The 14967-nt window shown below is 50.1% G+C and overlaps 1 protein-coding gene across 1 annotated transcript in view; it reads left to right on the top strand.

Moving 5' to 3' along the window:
* The window catches only part of LOC144120206 (growth hormone secretagogue receptor type 1-like), a 225304-nt gene that overhangs the window by 66075 nt on the left and 144262 nt on the right, over nt 1-14967 (top strand). The window contains exon 2 of the mRNA XM_077652621.1: nt 9057-9443. Coding sequence (XP_077508747.1) covers nt 9078-9443 — 366 coding nt within the window. The 5' untranslated portion in view covers nt 9057-9077. The remainder of the gene's footprint in view (nt 1-9056; nt 9444-14967) is intronic.

Here is a 14967-nt window from a genome sequence, read left to right as displayed (position 1 = left end):
GTCGGGCCACGCCACCGCAGTTGAGATAATGCCCTCACCATTCGCATTTGTACAGGTGCTCGTGACTGCGCTTGGTTTGCTGACGCCAGCTTCATAGACTGGGCTTTCCCTGACATCGGACGGATAGTGTACTGACTCAACAACGATGACAGCCGCGGCTGGAATGGATCGATGCTTCCTATCTTCGAGCCGGCCGCAATCTTCACCGCCACTTCTGAACACCGAAGTACCCTTCGTTTGGCAACCTCGAACGCTGTCAGCTGATCCGTGCAGTGAAAAGGGCGCCAATATCTTCGACACGTCGGGCTACGCCACCGCAGTTGGGATGTTGCTCTCACCATTCCCATTTGTACAGGTTAGTTATCTCGATGCCTACGCTTTTCGCGACAACTATGTTTCTTGTTGCGGTGTCGTGGCCACCCGACTCTTACAAGCGGTTTTGTTCAGTGGCATTGAACTTGTGTCGCCTTTTGCTGTTAGCTGGTGATATTGAGGCGAACCCTGCATAGTCTGATGATGAAGGCGCAAGAGGAAAAGCTTGACTCAGTGTGGGAAGCAATCCAGCGTCTAGAGACAAATAATGCAAGCCTTCTCAATCTGTTCTTAAAGTTTAAAAATGCATGCTACTCTTAAAAGTGACTTAGATAAGCGAACAAAACGTGTCGATGAACTGGAAACCAAGCTTGTGCCTGTGCCTTGTAAGCAGCTCCCAGAAACCTGCAACAGCGATGTTTGGCCACACCGAGAGAAAATTGATGACCTGGAAAACCATTCAAGAATGCTGAATGCATTGCTCTTTGGTGTTAACGATACCGACTGTTAAGAAACGTGGGAAGAAACCGAGGCTCTTGTTAATGAATTCGGTCCAAATAAGCTAGGCGTTTCAGTCCAATCTATTGCAAGGGCCAACAGTCTCGGCCGCTATTCAACTCATAAAAATCGTCCAATAATAGCAAAATTATACAATGAAAAATAAATCGACACTTTGCTAAGCAACGGCAACAAGCTTAAGGAAACAGACTTCAGGATAGCACGTGACTCCTCGGTTCATGTGCGCGATAAGCGTCGAAAACTTTGGCAGTTCTCGAAGACGGTAAAGAAGGAGAGTGACGTCCCCGCCTTGTCTTCATAAAGCTGTTTATAAACGATGCTATTTAAGTCTGTGACACGGACGCCAACTGCGAAGTTCGTCTGGAAACCTCAGGTAATGATGCGGCACAAGTAGAAGCTCGGACCACGGGAAGTCCCGATGGCTGTCCCAATGACCTACCTGCCTTACCCCATTCAAATGGCTCTTTCTTGCCGCCGCTTGATAAGCATAGTCGTGATAACGCGTTATTTTTCCTTTATACAAATGTCAGACGTATCCTCTCGAAAGCAGTTCTGATTTCCTCGCGCATGGACTCATGTTCTGCATCATTAATCGCGCTCACGGAAACGTGGCTTACGGACGACGTTCCTTACGAAAAAATTGTTTTACTCAGGCAACGTCACAGAAGGCAACGCTGCGACAGAGCGAGTCGGAGAGGCGGTGGTGTTCTGTTGGCAATAAAAAAAGACTTATCCTGTGTACCCACTTTTCTTGAATGTGTATGGGCTTTGCTGAAATTCCGTACTAGAGACATAATTATGGTGTTTTTTATCGACCCCCAGATTGGTGCAGTGTTTTCGCTGAAGAATGTTATTGCATTTTGAGTGAAGTGTGCAACCGGTTCCCGAATTGTGCTTTATTGATATTTGGTGACTTTAATTACCCAAATATTAATTGGGCTATGCTATCTGTCGCGGTGAGCGAAATAAATTCGAACGCATTTCTCCAGTCATGTTTAGATTTTTCATTATCTCAAGTCATCATGGAACCCACACGGCGCACTGCCACATGCTCTAGCATCATTGATCTAATACTTACTAATAATCCTGACATTTGCACTAACATCAGTTATCTTGATGGGCTTTCCGATCATGGCATTACTGAAAACCTTGTTTGTTCAGGGGAAGGTAGGAAGGCGACTAATGAGAAAATTAAATCTTATAGCAAAGCTAAATTTGATGGAATGAATGCTGAAATATCTCTTTGCTGACTTGCTTCTTACTAGCTTCTCGTCCCGTGCAGTTGAATAAAAACTGGATAGCGTTCAAAAATGTGTTCTCCGCCCTTGTTGATAAGTATATACCCACCATAACAATTAGGAGTAACAGTTCTGCGCAGTGCTTTGACAAGCAACAACGACGCTTAAAAAACAAAAAAGGCTATTAAACAGGGAAGCCGCCAAGAGCAATCACACATCATCGTGACTTAAATACAAGCAGTGCGACAAAGAATACCAGGCTTTACTTAATATCTCTCGTCGGCACTTTTTAAACCATGACCTATCATCTTTGCTGACTAACAACCCTCAAAAAGTTTGGCAAGTATAAACCCCGGTAGTCATCATGAAGTTACGCTTACTGATCACACAGGCGCCACTGTTCCCAACATTGATACTCAAGTCATTTTATGGATAAAAGATTTTTTGTCATTCCGAACACAGTTCACAAATATTGTAACGTGAAGATGTGCACACCAAAAGGGAAAAATATATTTACAGGGAAACAGCTTACAGCCACGCAGCCGAACAACCGGGCACGCGAAGCCCAGCAACAGAAACGCACTTCGTCCTCTTCGCGTTCCAAGCGCGAGCGCACCAAGCACGAGCGTTCCAAGCACAAGCACAACCGTAGCATAACTCCCGGCGGCAAAAGCACCGTCCCGGTGCTAAGTGGATGATGTAGCAGGCGTGTGGTACGGTTTGAGACGGACTACATGAACGACGTCAGTCAAAGGGCTAGTGGACGACGTCGGAGCATGAAGAGGTGTAATCTCGTAGGTCACGTCGGTCACCTGACGGAGAACTCGATAAGGGCCACTGTACTGACGTAGAAGTTTCTCAGAGAGACCGACATGGCGAGAAGGAGACCAAAGGAGGACGAGTGAGCCCGGCGGATAGTGTACTGGGCGATGCCGGCGGTCGTAAACTGACTTCTGGTAGGTCTGAGATGCGGTGAGCCGGTCTCGGGCGATTTCACGGGCCATAGTTGCTCGGGAGATGGCGTCACGTGCATACTCTGTGGTCGAGGCAGTAGAACTCGGTAGTAATGTATCCAATGGCAGCGCAGGATGCCGACCAAACAGAAGGTAGAAAGGAGAATAGCCGGTGGTATCATGCCGCGACGAATTATAAGCAAATGTTACATAAGGCAAGGCAACGTCCCAATCGCGGTGGTCGGGCGAGACATACATGGATAGCATATCGGTCAGAGTCCTGTTGAGGCGCTCGGTAAGCCCGTTCGTCTGGGGATGGTAAGCTGTAGTGAGCTTATGCTGCGTGCCACAGGACCGGAGGATATCGTCAACTACTCGGGACAAAAAGTAGCGGCCGCGGTCCGTCAGCAGTTGGTGTGGAGCGCCGTGGTGAAGGATTACGTTCTGCAATAGGAAGTCGGCGACATCGGTTGCGCAACTTGTTGGTAACGCACGCGTGATAGCGTACCGGGTCGCATAGTCGGTCGCGACAGCAATCCAACGGTTGCCGGAGCAGGACGTCGGGAAAGGTCCGAGAAGGTCGAGTCCAACACGGTAGAATGGTTCGAGAGGTACGTCAATAGGCTGTAGAAGGCCAGCAGGCAACGTTGATGGTCTCTTCCTGCGTTGACAGAGGTCGCAGGAGGCAACGTAACGCCGAACAGAGCGGTACAGACCAGGCCAAAAGAAGCGGCGTCGGACCCGATCGTATGTGCGGGAGACGCCGAGGTGGCCTGCGGTCGGTAGGTCGTGTAGTTCCGCTAGGACAGATGAACGGAGACGCTGGGGAACGACTAGCAGGAGCGGAGGTCCGTCAGGACGAAGGTTGCGGCGGTATAGGACGCCATCCTGAATGACGAACAGTTGCAACGAAGGATCTCGGCTGGCACAGTTGAGGCGATCAATGAGAATACGCAAGGAAGAGTCTTGTCGCTGCTCGTCCGCGATGTTAACCAGATCGGAGATAGCGAAGAGGCACGGGCCGAGGTCGTTGTCTCCAGGATCAGGCGGCTCTACAGGGTGCCGAGACAGGCAGTCGGCGTCTTGATGGAGACGCCCTGACTTGTAATGAACAGTGTAAGAATACTCTTGGAGGCGCAACGTCCAACGTCCGAGCCGGCCTGTGGGGTCTTTCAGTGAAGACAGCCAACAAAGGGCGTGGTGATCGGTCACTACGGAGAATGGACGGCCAAACAGGTACGGTCGGAACTTAGCTACGGTCCAAACAAGAGCTAGACACTCGCGCTCTGTAAGTGAGTAATTTCGCTCAGCTGTAGAAAGGAGGCGGCTGGCATATGCAATAACGCGTTCTTGCCCTTGGTGACGTTGGGCTAGCACGGCGCCAATCCCATAACCGCAGGCGTCTGTGCGAACTTCAGTCGGAGCCGACGGATCAAAATGGGCCAGAATAGGTGGGGAGGTGAGTAAGTCGACTAGCGAAGAAAAGGCCTCCTCTTGGGCAGGACCCCAGGTAAAAGGGGTGTCTTTCTTTAGAAGGTCGGTCAGGGGGCGAGCGGTGCCGGCAAAATTTTTGATGAAACGGCGGAAGTACGAGCAGAGGCCGACGAAGCTGCGCACATCCGTAGACGACTGGGGAATAGGGAAGTCCTTGACGGCTTTAACTTTAACAGGATCCGGGCGGACACCAGAAGCGTCGACTAGATGTCCGAGAATGGTGAGTTGGCGGCGACCGAATTGACATTTCGACGAATTGAGCTGTAGCCCGGCTCGACGGAAGACAGAAAGAATGCTCGCCAGTCTTTCGAGGTGCGTGGTAAACGTGGGCGAAAAAACCACAACATCGTCGAGGTAACACAGACATGTGGACCATTTAAAGCCGCGAAGCAAGGAGTCCATCATTCTTTCGAAGGTAGCTGGCGCATTACAGAGACCGAATGGCATAACTTTAAACTGATATAAGCCGTCCGGGGTGACGAATGCCGTCTTTTCGCGGTCATTGTCATCAACAGAGATTTGCCAATACCCGGACCGAAGGTCAATTGAAGAGAAAAATTTGGCTCCGTGAAGGCAGTCCAAAGCATCGTCTATTCTTGGGAGTGGATAGACGTCTTTTTTTGTTATGTTGTTTAGGTGCCGGTAATCAACACAAAAGCGCCAGCTGCCGTCCTTCTTTTTAACCAGCACAACTGGTGAGGCCCAAGGGCTCGACGAGGGCTCTATGATGTCTTTACTGAGCATCTTGTCCACCTCTTGCTGTATGATGGTGCGTTCTGTACTGGACACTCTGTAGGGTCGTCTGTGAATAGGAGCTGCGTCACCGGTGTTGATGCGATGCGTGACCACAGATGTTCGAGCCAAAGGGCGGTCATCGAAGTCAAAGATGTCGCGAAAAGACGACAGAAGATACCGAAGGTCGTGAGCTTGCCCTGGTAAGAGGTCAGCAGCAATCATTTTTGCATATTCATCAGGTGGTGAGACGTCAGAGTCGCGGCAGTTCGACGAGGGTGGGACGCTTCTCACCGCCGATACGACGCATTCGGCAGCAGGGCACAGCGTGGCGAGCGACATACCTTGTGGGAGCGGCTGAACGTAAGAGGCAAAATTGAGAACCGGAAGGGACGCTTGATTTGCCGACATGGTGACAACTGTATGCGCAAGGGCAACACTGCGTGTAAAGGGCACATCAGGAACCGGAGTAATGATGTAGTCACCATCGGGAACTGGCGGGACAGAGGAGAAACGGACATAAGTGGCGGCATCGGGGTCCAGGCGGACAAAGTCGGCGGTGCACAGTCGGTGAACAATTGGATCCGGTGGCTCTGAAGGAACAGGTATAGCGAGTTGAACGATGCTTGTGGCGCAATCTATAAGGGCGGAATGGTCGGTGAGAAAGTCAAGGCCGAGAATGATGTCATGAGGGCAGTGTTCGAGGACAGTGAAGAGCACAGAAGTATGGCGGCCGGCTATTGAAACACGAGCAGTACACATTCCGACGACAATAGACATACCGCCATCTGCAACACGGACCACAGTTGAGGGGGCAGGAGTGAGCACTTTCCTTAGGCGACGGCGAAGACGAGCATTCATGACTGAGACGTGCGCTCCAGTGTCGATCAGAGCGGTAACAGGGACCCCGTCCACGTCGACGTTAAGGATGTTCCGATGAGCATGAAGAGTTAAAGGAGGGTTTTCTGGTCGGGTCGTCAGAGCAGCATCACCCCCAGACGCTGCAGCCATCAGTTTTCCGACCGGGAGCGGGCATATGGGGCCGGCGACGAAGGGCGGCGAGGTCGGGGCGATGGAGATCGACGGCGCTGAGGTGGCGACGAACGGTTGGTAAGCGGGGTCTGAGCGTTGTGGCCAGAAGAGGTCGTTTCCGAGGGCGAGGGAGAGCGGCGGGAATATGCAGAACCCGGCGGGTAGCGGCTGTAGGTCGAGGACGGACGGCTTCGGCAGTGTCGAGATATGTGGCCAACTCGGGAGCAGTTAAAGCAGATGGGCCTGTCATCAGGTGTTCTCCATTCATCTGGATTGCGGCTGCGTCGAGGGTAGTATGCACGTTCAGAACCGAGCTCCGGGGACATGCGGCGAGCATATGGGGCACTAACTGAGCAAACAGGTTGAATCCCAAGGTTGGCAAATTCTTTGCGAACGACAGCCTGTATAAGGGATACAGCTGGAGTACTGTCTGTTGCGGGTGGATGAAACGCAACGGGGGACATTGCCTCTACTTCTTGGCGCACAAGTCGTGTCAGGCTCTCAGATGTCGGCAGACGGCTCGGTGGAGTCGAGTCTACACAGGACGACGTCGCAGTCGTATTCGGCAACCGCGTGAACTGCGGAGAAATTCGGCGGCTCTTCGCTTGTTCGAACCGGCGGCATTCCTTGATGATTGCGTCAACCGTTCCGCAGTCCTTGTATACAAGAAGGTTAAAGGCGTCATCTGCGATGCCTTTGAGCACGTGACCTACTTTGTCGCACTCTGACATAGTGGCGTCGACTTTCATGCAGAGAGCTAATATGTCCTGAATGTATGATACATAGGACTCTGTGGACGTTTGTGCACGGCATGCGAGCTCCTTCTTCGCAGCGAGCTGACGCCCGAATGGCTTACCAAACAGGTCACAAAGCTTGCGCTTGCAGAGATCCCAGCTGGTGAGTTCATCCTCGTGGGTCTCGAACCATACCCTGGCAGTGCCCGTCAGGTAGAAGATGACGTTGGCCAACTTTAGGGTCGGGTCCCACCTGTTGTGTGTGCTCACGCGCTCGTACATTGCGAGCCAGTCCTCCACGTCGACGCCGTCCGTTCCGTTGAAGGTCCCAGGATCTCTCGGATGGGCAATGATGAACGCCGGGTTGGCGGACGCCGACGGAGCGGCCCCTTAGCTGGTCATGGTTGAAGAGCCGGCGAGCTGACGACCGCTGCGAAGTTCCGTGCTTGCTGTGGCTGTACCCAGCACCTCACACCAATAATGTAACGTGAAGATGTGCACACCAAAAGGGAAAAATATATTTACAGGGAAACAGCTTACAGCCACGCAGCCGAACAACCGGGCACGCGAAGCCCAGCAACAGAAACGCACTTCGTCCTCTTCGCGTTCCAAGCGCGAGCGCACCAAGCACGAGCGTTCCAAGCACAAGCACAACCGTAGCAATATAAACCACTGCATTTCCTCTGTTATTCCAGTCACGTCCGACGTTCTACAAGGGAACGTGCTTGGTTCATTGCTTTTTCTAATATATGTTAATGATTTGCCTAACTGCGTCTTGTCCGTGTAAGACTGCTCACCGATGACTGTGTTATTTACCCTAAAATACTACTGAAACTAAGCAACAAGCGTTGCAAATGAGATCTAAACGCGAATAATATGTGGTGTTGCGGCCGGCAAATGACCCTAAATAATACCAAAACTAAGTGCATATCATTTACACGTTCCTATTAGCGCATTCTAACCTCATATTTTATAGATAACAATATCGTCGAGCTTACTACCACATACAAATACCTAGGAATAAATTTCAAACGGATCTAACATGGCATCATCACATCAGCGTTACTCTTGCAACTGCTAATCGCTCACTCGGAGTCATGAAACGCAGACTAAGGCAAGCACCCTCACACTTAAAAAAGCTCGCCTTCACCACATTAATCAGACCTAGAATTGAATATGCATGTACAATCTGGGACCCGAGCCAGGATTACATCATACGTAACATTGAATTCCAGCAAATCCGTGGTGTTCGCTTCATTTTTTTGGACTATTCCCCGTACACCAGTGTTACATTAAAAAAAAATCGTGCCGAATTAAATCCACGATCACTACGACGAAACCACGCTCGCCTATCCCTGTTTCACAAGCGTTATCACCACGACGTTTTGCGTGACCTCTTTCAGCCACCTTGCCTCACCTTATCTCCCTCGCCGTGATCATGCTTACAAAGTCAATCGCCCAGCCTGTCAGTCATCACTTTACGCCCAATCATTCATACCTAGAACCATGCATAAGGGACTGGAATAACCTAACACCAGAGATTGCTACCGAGGTTCACCCAGACAAATTTCACAAAATGCTGCATACTGACATCAGGATGTGACGACCCTGTGCTCTACTGTACTTTTATAGTGTTAATCCTTTTTTGTGCTCCCTCGAATACCACTACCTTCTTTCAGATGTTTCTTTACCATTCTTTTTTTTCTTTCTGCGTTGTTTTTGCAGTGTTGTTGTTATTGTTTTTTTTTACTGTGCTTCATAATGGTTTGTCTATTTTTTTTTGTTTCTCTCTTTTCTGCGCCTTTTCGAGCAAAGTGTTCTTAAAGTGCTTCGTGCGTGCCTCCTATATAATACCCTCACCGGAGGACCCTTAGGGTATTTTAATAAATTATGTAAATAAATAAATTGATACTACTGCTACTGTTCAAGCATAAACGATTGTGCGAATGTGAACTAATGATTTGCAAGTAGTCTATGCATGAGAAAGCAACACAGCAATAGTTACTGTCATCGCATTCATAGGACGACGGCTTATGTTCCAGGCTCCGGAACAAGGCGAGAAGATGAGCACCGAAGACCTCTACGGTATTCCGTGGCAACGAAATGGGACGACCGCTTTCCTTCCGGAGCGCTATCCCGCAGACCGTGGCATGACGCTTCGAGCCGAGTATGCCTCGGCAGACGCCAGCGCCCCGGTGCCTTCCGCGTCTTCGGCCAGCGCCCTGGCAGTGCTGGACGCTCTCAACGCCCTCTACATGCCGCTCATCATCTACATGGGGTTGGTGGGCAATGTCCTGTCCTTGCTCGCATTCCGCTGCACGCACCTCAAGACGAGGGCCTCCAGCCAGTACGTGGCTTCGCTGGCTGCCTCCGATGCCGGCTTCCTCTTCGTGCTCTCCTTCGCATGGCTCCACCAGAGGGGAGCCAACGTGAGTGCTGCTGATTTTCTCCACTTTTGGTGTTTTCTGCACGTCCGTTGGCCTTGCGTTTGTTATCGTCCGTGGCGCCTCTTCGCTCTGCTCTTTGTATGCGCAGGTTCACTGTTGTAGCGTTCCCTTTCCGGCGCAGGAGCAGCCTCGCACATAACATCTGCCCTCTCTTTTACTGAACCGTCGCGAGGAGCGCCGGGTGAGGTTAGACGTGCGGTGATGCTTTTATGCGGCGGCCAGCCATATGTTGCAGGAATATTTTGGTATATCGGGGTTGCAATAAATAGACCCAGGTTTGTTCCCGCACTGCGGCGTCTGCCGGAGGCTGCACTCACCAGCGAAAGCGGAGCCCGGCTCCCTCGTAAGGTCGATAGGGAGAGCGGTGAAGCAAAATAAATCTAAAATAAACCTCGCATGGGCGGCATGACATCGGTCTTCCGTAAACAAAATGGGTTTGGCGTTTCACTAGACCTAAGAAAATAAACGTGATTTTGAATTCCAGCCGTGAGAGATTCATAGGAGATAAAACCGGGGCAAGAGGGCGCTACAGGATGAATAGAAGATAGGTGCGTCCCCTTTGAAACGGTGTGATGGCAATTGTCACCATACTCAGCTTTTTATTTTTTTGTTTAACTGTGTTGTAGGCTGTTATTAAAATTTCTGCATTTTCTGTATATACGTCTGCCTACACACATAGTCTAATGCCATATTTCTGCTTTAGAGCCACCAATCTTCCAATCGTTGTCTGCTAATTTCCACCTCAGATTTATTTACATCACCATTGTTATCTCTAAACTATAGGGCCTCAGGAAGAGTGACTGTGCCTGCATCGACATCGGGATAGATACCACCGCATTTAAGTGTGAGGTGTCATTGTTTCTACAGATTTACCACACACAGCACATGTGTCTTCTCCGTTAGATTTCTTTTTGTAGCTACGCGTTCTAAGACATCTTGACCTAATTTCAAAGAGTAGGGCGCTGCCTCTTGAGTTTTCATAGAACGCTTCCTTCCTGATCTGCCTTTTCCAGTATCGACATAGTTCTACACTGTGCTTCGTTTCCATGGAATCTAACCAATTTTTACCTTCCGCGTTTTCAAGCTGTCGTTTAATGCTCTTTCTTTTTCCGTCCTCGTGTTTGGCATGCTTACTGGTTAGCTTCCTAGTTCTTTTCCTATGGTGTGAGTCAAAGTTCTTTCAGTATAGGTATTTAAATCCCTTAGCTGCCCACCTGTTACCGTCCAATTTCCTCAGGCGTTCTTTATATAGTATTTTACTCTAAGCTTTCCGGGCTTCGAACGATGCCCAGCCCATATCCACCTGTACTGCGTCGTTTGTGGCTTTCCCGTGGGCATCTAGTGCGGATCTTTCTTCAGCTCTCTAATTTATTTCTAATCTCGACTGAACTTCTACCCTAAGCATGGAACCGCATTCCCGAAAGTAAACCCCGGCACCATTATTCCATTCCAAACACCTCTCAGTACTTCATACCTGTTGCACCAGGACAATCCCCTGTTTCATTATCCCCGTATCTCTTGGCCCTTTTGCTGTAAGAGACTGCTTGTGCTTTTCCGTGTACAGACGCCAGTGAACAGTGCCCTCACCGAGTGACACCTCGTAATTGATCGGGCAGGGCGACTAGCTCCGCTGCTCACTTATTTGTGCCTGCTCCGCCTGCACGCGAAAGAAACTTGGTTTGCGCGCGCTCGTTCTTACTGGCTCCAGCTTCGACGCCATTGTGAGAGGAACCTGCTTTGAGTGCGCGCTTAGCTCCCTTCGCTCGCGCTTGGATAAGCGCGCTGTGGGAGAAGCGCGTGCCCACTTGTGCGTTCTTCTCGCGCATGGACACCGTTGTGAAACTTGTTTTTCTCGCGCTTTATAGAGAGAGCAGCTTGTATGCGCGGCATTAAGCAAACAACCCAAAATAGCGTTGTTCTCGTCAAGCCTATTTTTGTTTCTAGAGTGAATGACCGCGTCATATATAAAGTGAAAACTGAAATTAAAGGTTTTCTTCGAACGAAATTGCGGCACGAGTGTGCTTCGCGTTTTTTTACGTCTTCATGCTGTGCTTGCTTCCGCTGTGTATGTTGCACCACACCGTTCTGTTACTGTTTTCTTTTTCCCTTTCCGCAGTGTTTCAGTGCCTTTGGGGCTGGAGCATGGGCGCATGGCCGGCACCACCAATATAGCACCGCACAGCCGTTGCTGCCGTTGTCGCGGTAGCCTAGCTGCTTCTGCCGTACGGTTGTAGTTACTTCTGTAGATCGCCTATTTACCATGTCAGTATATAAAAAATGTCTGTTCGCTCCGCTACAATACGGCACTATGTACGTACAGCCTTGGGACGTTAAACTCGCAAGCCACTAACATGCCGCAACTTTGATGCGCATCGATGCGGCACGGAAGGCTATTGCACGGCCGGCCGAGGTATACAGTCCGTGATCTGTAATCTGCAGAACTGCAGCTGCTACCGCGTGTGTACGACGCAGTGCTAGTTTATATGTAGAATGGCATCTGCCACATACGCTATTGTACTTGTACGCACTGCCAGATTCGCGGCGTCCGCCGAGGCCGGAGCCCTCCACTACGGCACCTCTTTCTCCCTATCTTCTTTCACTCCCTCCTTTACTCCTTCCTTTACGGCGCGGTTCAGGTGTCCAACGATATATGTGACAGATACTGCGTCATTTCCTTACCCCAAAAACCAACCAACCAGCCAACAACAGCCGACTAAGTGCACATTTCTCGCAGGTGATATATCATTAGTATTATTTTCTAATCACTACTTCAGGGCCCGATGCTGCACCGATACCTCAGCTGCATTAAAGGATTCCTGCCACCAACGCAGATTACTGTTCACTGCACACACGCCTGTAAGCGAATGAGTTATTTCAGGGAAGCCCGCGAGACAAGCATGACGCTTCCCCGCGTTTAGACAACCACGGCGCAGCTTCAGTCATCTCGTAAAGTGCCCAGAGATAACGGCGCACTGTGCAGCCGCCGAGCATCTGCTACGCTGCACCTTTCCTTGGCGCTTGCTCTCCCCCTCGCGGGACTATGCCCTCTCCACATTGCTGCGCCCGCGTTGCCACGCCTTGTCCCATGAAATCCTCGACCAAAGCTGTTAAAACGGTTGCCCCACTCGAACGCTGAAACCATATTGCCCAATTTAACACAAAGATCCCTAAGTGCCTTGCAGGAGGGGGATTGTCTACAAAATCCACTCTCATGTGGAAGACACTACATAGGCCAACCCGGCAAATGTTTTAAGGCGCACAAGAAAAATGTTTCAAGAGCACAAGAAAAAAGTCTAACATTGCCACAGACGGCTTTATGGCTACGCATTGTAAAAAGTGCGACTTGGAGCTGCCTTGCTATCCCTTGTCCGATAAGACGATCGCTTTGTATCAAAACCGCAGCGAACTGACAAGGGAAATTATGGAAGCTCTGGATACAGATCGGACAGGGGATTAATGCGTCAGTAGGCCATCAGTGGCATTATCAAGGAAGGAGCTTGATTTCGTGGTTTAGCACGTACTTCAGCAACTCTGTCTTTTTTTGTAGTTTTTCTCCAGCGCTGATGCAGAAGGGTATAGTATATCCTCCTTTCCGCAATAAACGCTGCGTTGAAAGTTACCGCGTGCTCTGTCTAGTCTTCGTCTTTTTGTTCCTGCTCTGTGTTTCTTTGGTTACTCCCACAGTGCCCAGCGGTCCAATTTAATGTAATGCACCAAATGGCCGAGAGAAAAAATTTCTCTTTCGGTTTCAGGCGCGCGCAGTTTAAATGCTAGCATGCGCTGCGGTGTTCTGCGCCCTCATGACGCATTATTTCTGTTCAGTATTGTTTCGTATTGTTATCTATTTATTTTCGTTCCAGAAAGATGAAAAATTACACTCCGGGAGGTCTTGAACGGCCATCAACGCAGCTGCGCCATGACCTTCGTCAAACAGTGCCAATCCAGAAAGGACAGCAGGTGCTTTGTGAAATTAATATAGTGTATTTTGCTGTATATAAACCCAGAACCGATACAGTAGCCATTGGGCACATCGCTACGCTCGTTCCTCGGTTCTTTGTTACTGCAATACGGCTCACAGCAGTGGTTGTCGCTACCACCATACACAGTCAGCTGAAAGGTGCAAATTAAGAGCCAGTGTCGATCTGATAAAGCTTACGCAAAATCTGTGCGAACGGGGCGAAACCGGTGAAAGCGGCCAAATCAGGAACAAGGAAAACATGCTTTTACAGACCTCACATTCGGAACACTGATGCACCAAATACATTACTACAAGAATATCTCCTAATAATATGCTACAATTCCTCCGTTCCCTGACGTTATTATCTGCCCCCCCCACCCCCCGAAAAAAATAAAAGTTTAAGTCCCATTCGACGGCCAATTGTGCGTTTTGTCCGGCAAATGTTTGGCAGCGTAGCGGCTACAATACGGGCTCCCAACCAATCGTTTAGTGTGTTGGAGCGCTGACAACAAATGGGCGGCTGCAATTTACATGTCTTCAAAACCGTAGAATCCAATTTTCGGCGCACCAGGTCCTTGTTTTCATACGTGTTTACTTTTTTCCCCTGGTCGTTTTGAAAAGCTCATTACCGTGTTGTCACTAGGCGGGTGCAATGCTCGTTTTAACTGGAACAGACGACGGAGTCGCACAAGTTTCTAGTTTTTGAGCTTTTCATGCTTCACTTTTTTTGTCGACAGTCTTGAAAATTACGCGCCCGTACTAACAACGCGAGAACGCCTGTTTTCAACACGTGTGCCCATTTCATTAAAAGCGGGCCACGTATTTTACCCGACCGTAACACACACGTCACTAGAAAGAAGTTGTGCATTGTTTGGGGCCAAAAGTAACTTCGCGTCCCCTTAAAATGTAACGCGCAACGATGCGAAATAAACCGCTAGGCAAAGCGCGCACAGCATGGGCGCGCCCTTCGCTAACTGCGCACCGACCGGTCGGCTCGCACAATGGCGCGAGCAGGCAGGCGTGCCTTTCACAACTGCGCGCCATATTGCGCCGGCCGGCGTGTTCTTCGAAACTGCTCGAAATGCAGCGTAGTTTGGCAAAAACGAGACGTTTGTCACCTGGCCGCTGTCGGAAGAAGGAGGAATGCAACCCACCAAGCCAGAACAGCTGGCAAGCCAGGAAGCGTGCGCGCCTCTTCACGAACTGTACAATTAAAGCCACCAGCCGGCTAGGTCAGCGTAAACTGCTTGAAATGCAGAGTAGTTGAGCAAAAAAAAAACATTTCTCACCTTGCTGCTGTCGCACGACGCGTACGAGTACCGCGTTGAAGGAAACACAGATGGCAAAAACACGGAGTCTGCGCGCTAACAAAGGCGCCGCAAGCTCACAGGCGCAGCCTCGGTGACGACCGTCTCCTGCTTTGTTCTGCCTCGTCTTCCCGCCCGTCCCGTTGCGCATGCTAACGCTGGTGGCACCACTAAACAGAGGGGATACCAACTAACCACTTACGCAGTTCCTGGGGCCAGATTTCTCTGTGCCCTGATCTTT

Source organism: Amblyomma americanum, chromosome 2 (assembly GCF_052857255.1).
Source record: "Amblyomma americanum isolate KBUSLIRL-KWMA chromosome 2, ASM5285725v1, whole genome shotgun sequence".
NCBI lineage: Eukaryota > Metazoa > Arthropoda > Arachnida > Ixodida > Ixodidae > Amblyomma > Amblyomma americanum.
The sequence above is the reverse complement of the archived record's forward strand: the minus strand, read 5'-3'. Positions and strand labels throughout refer to the sequence as shown.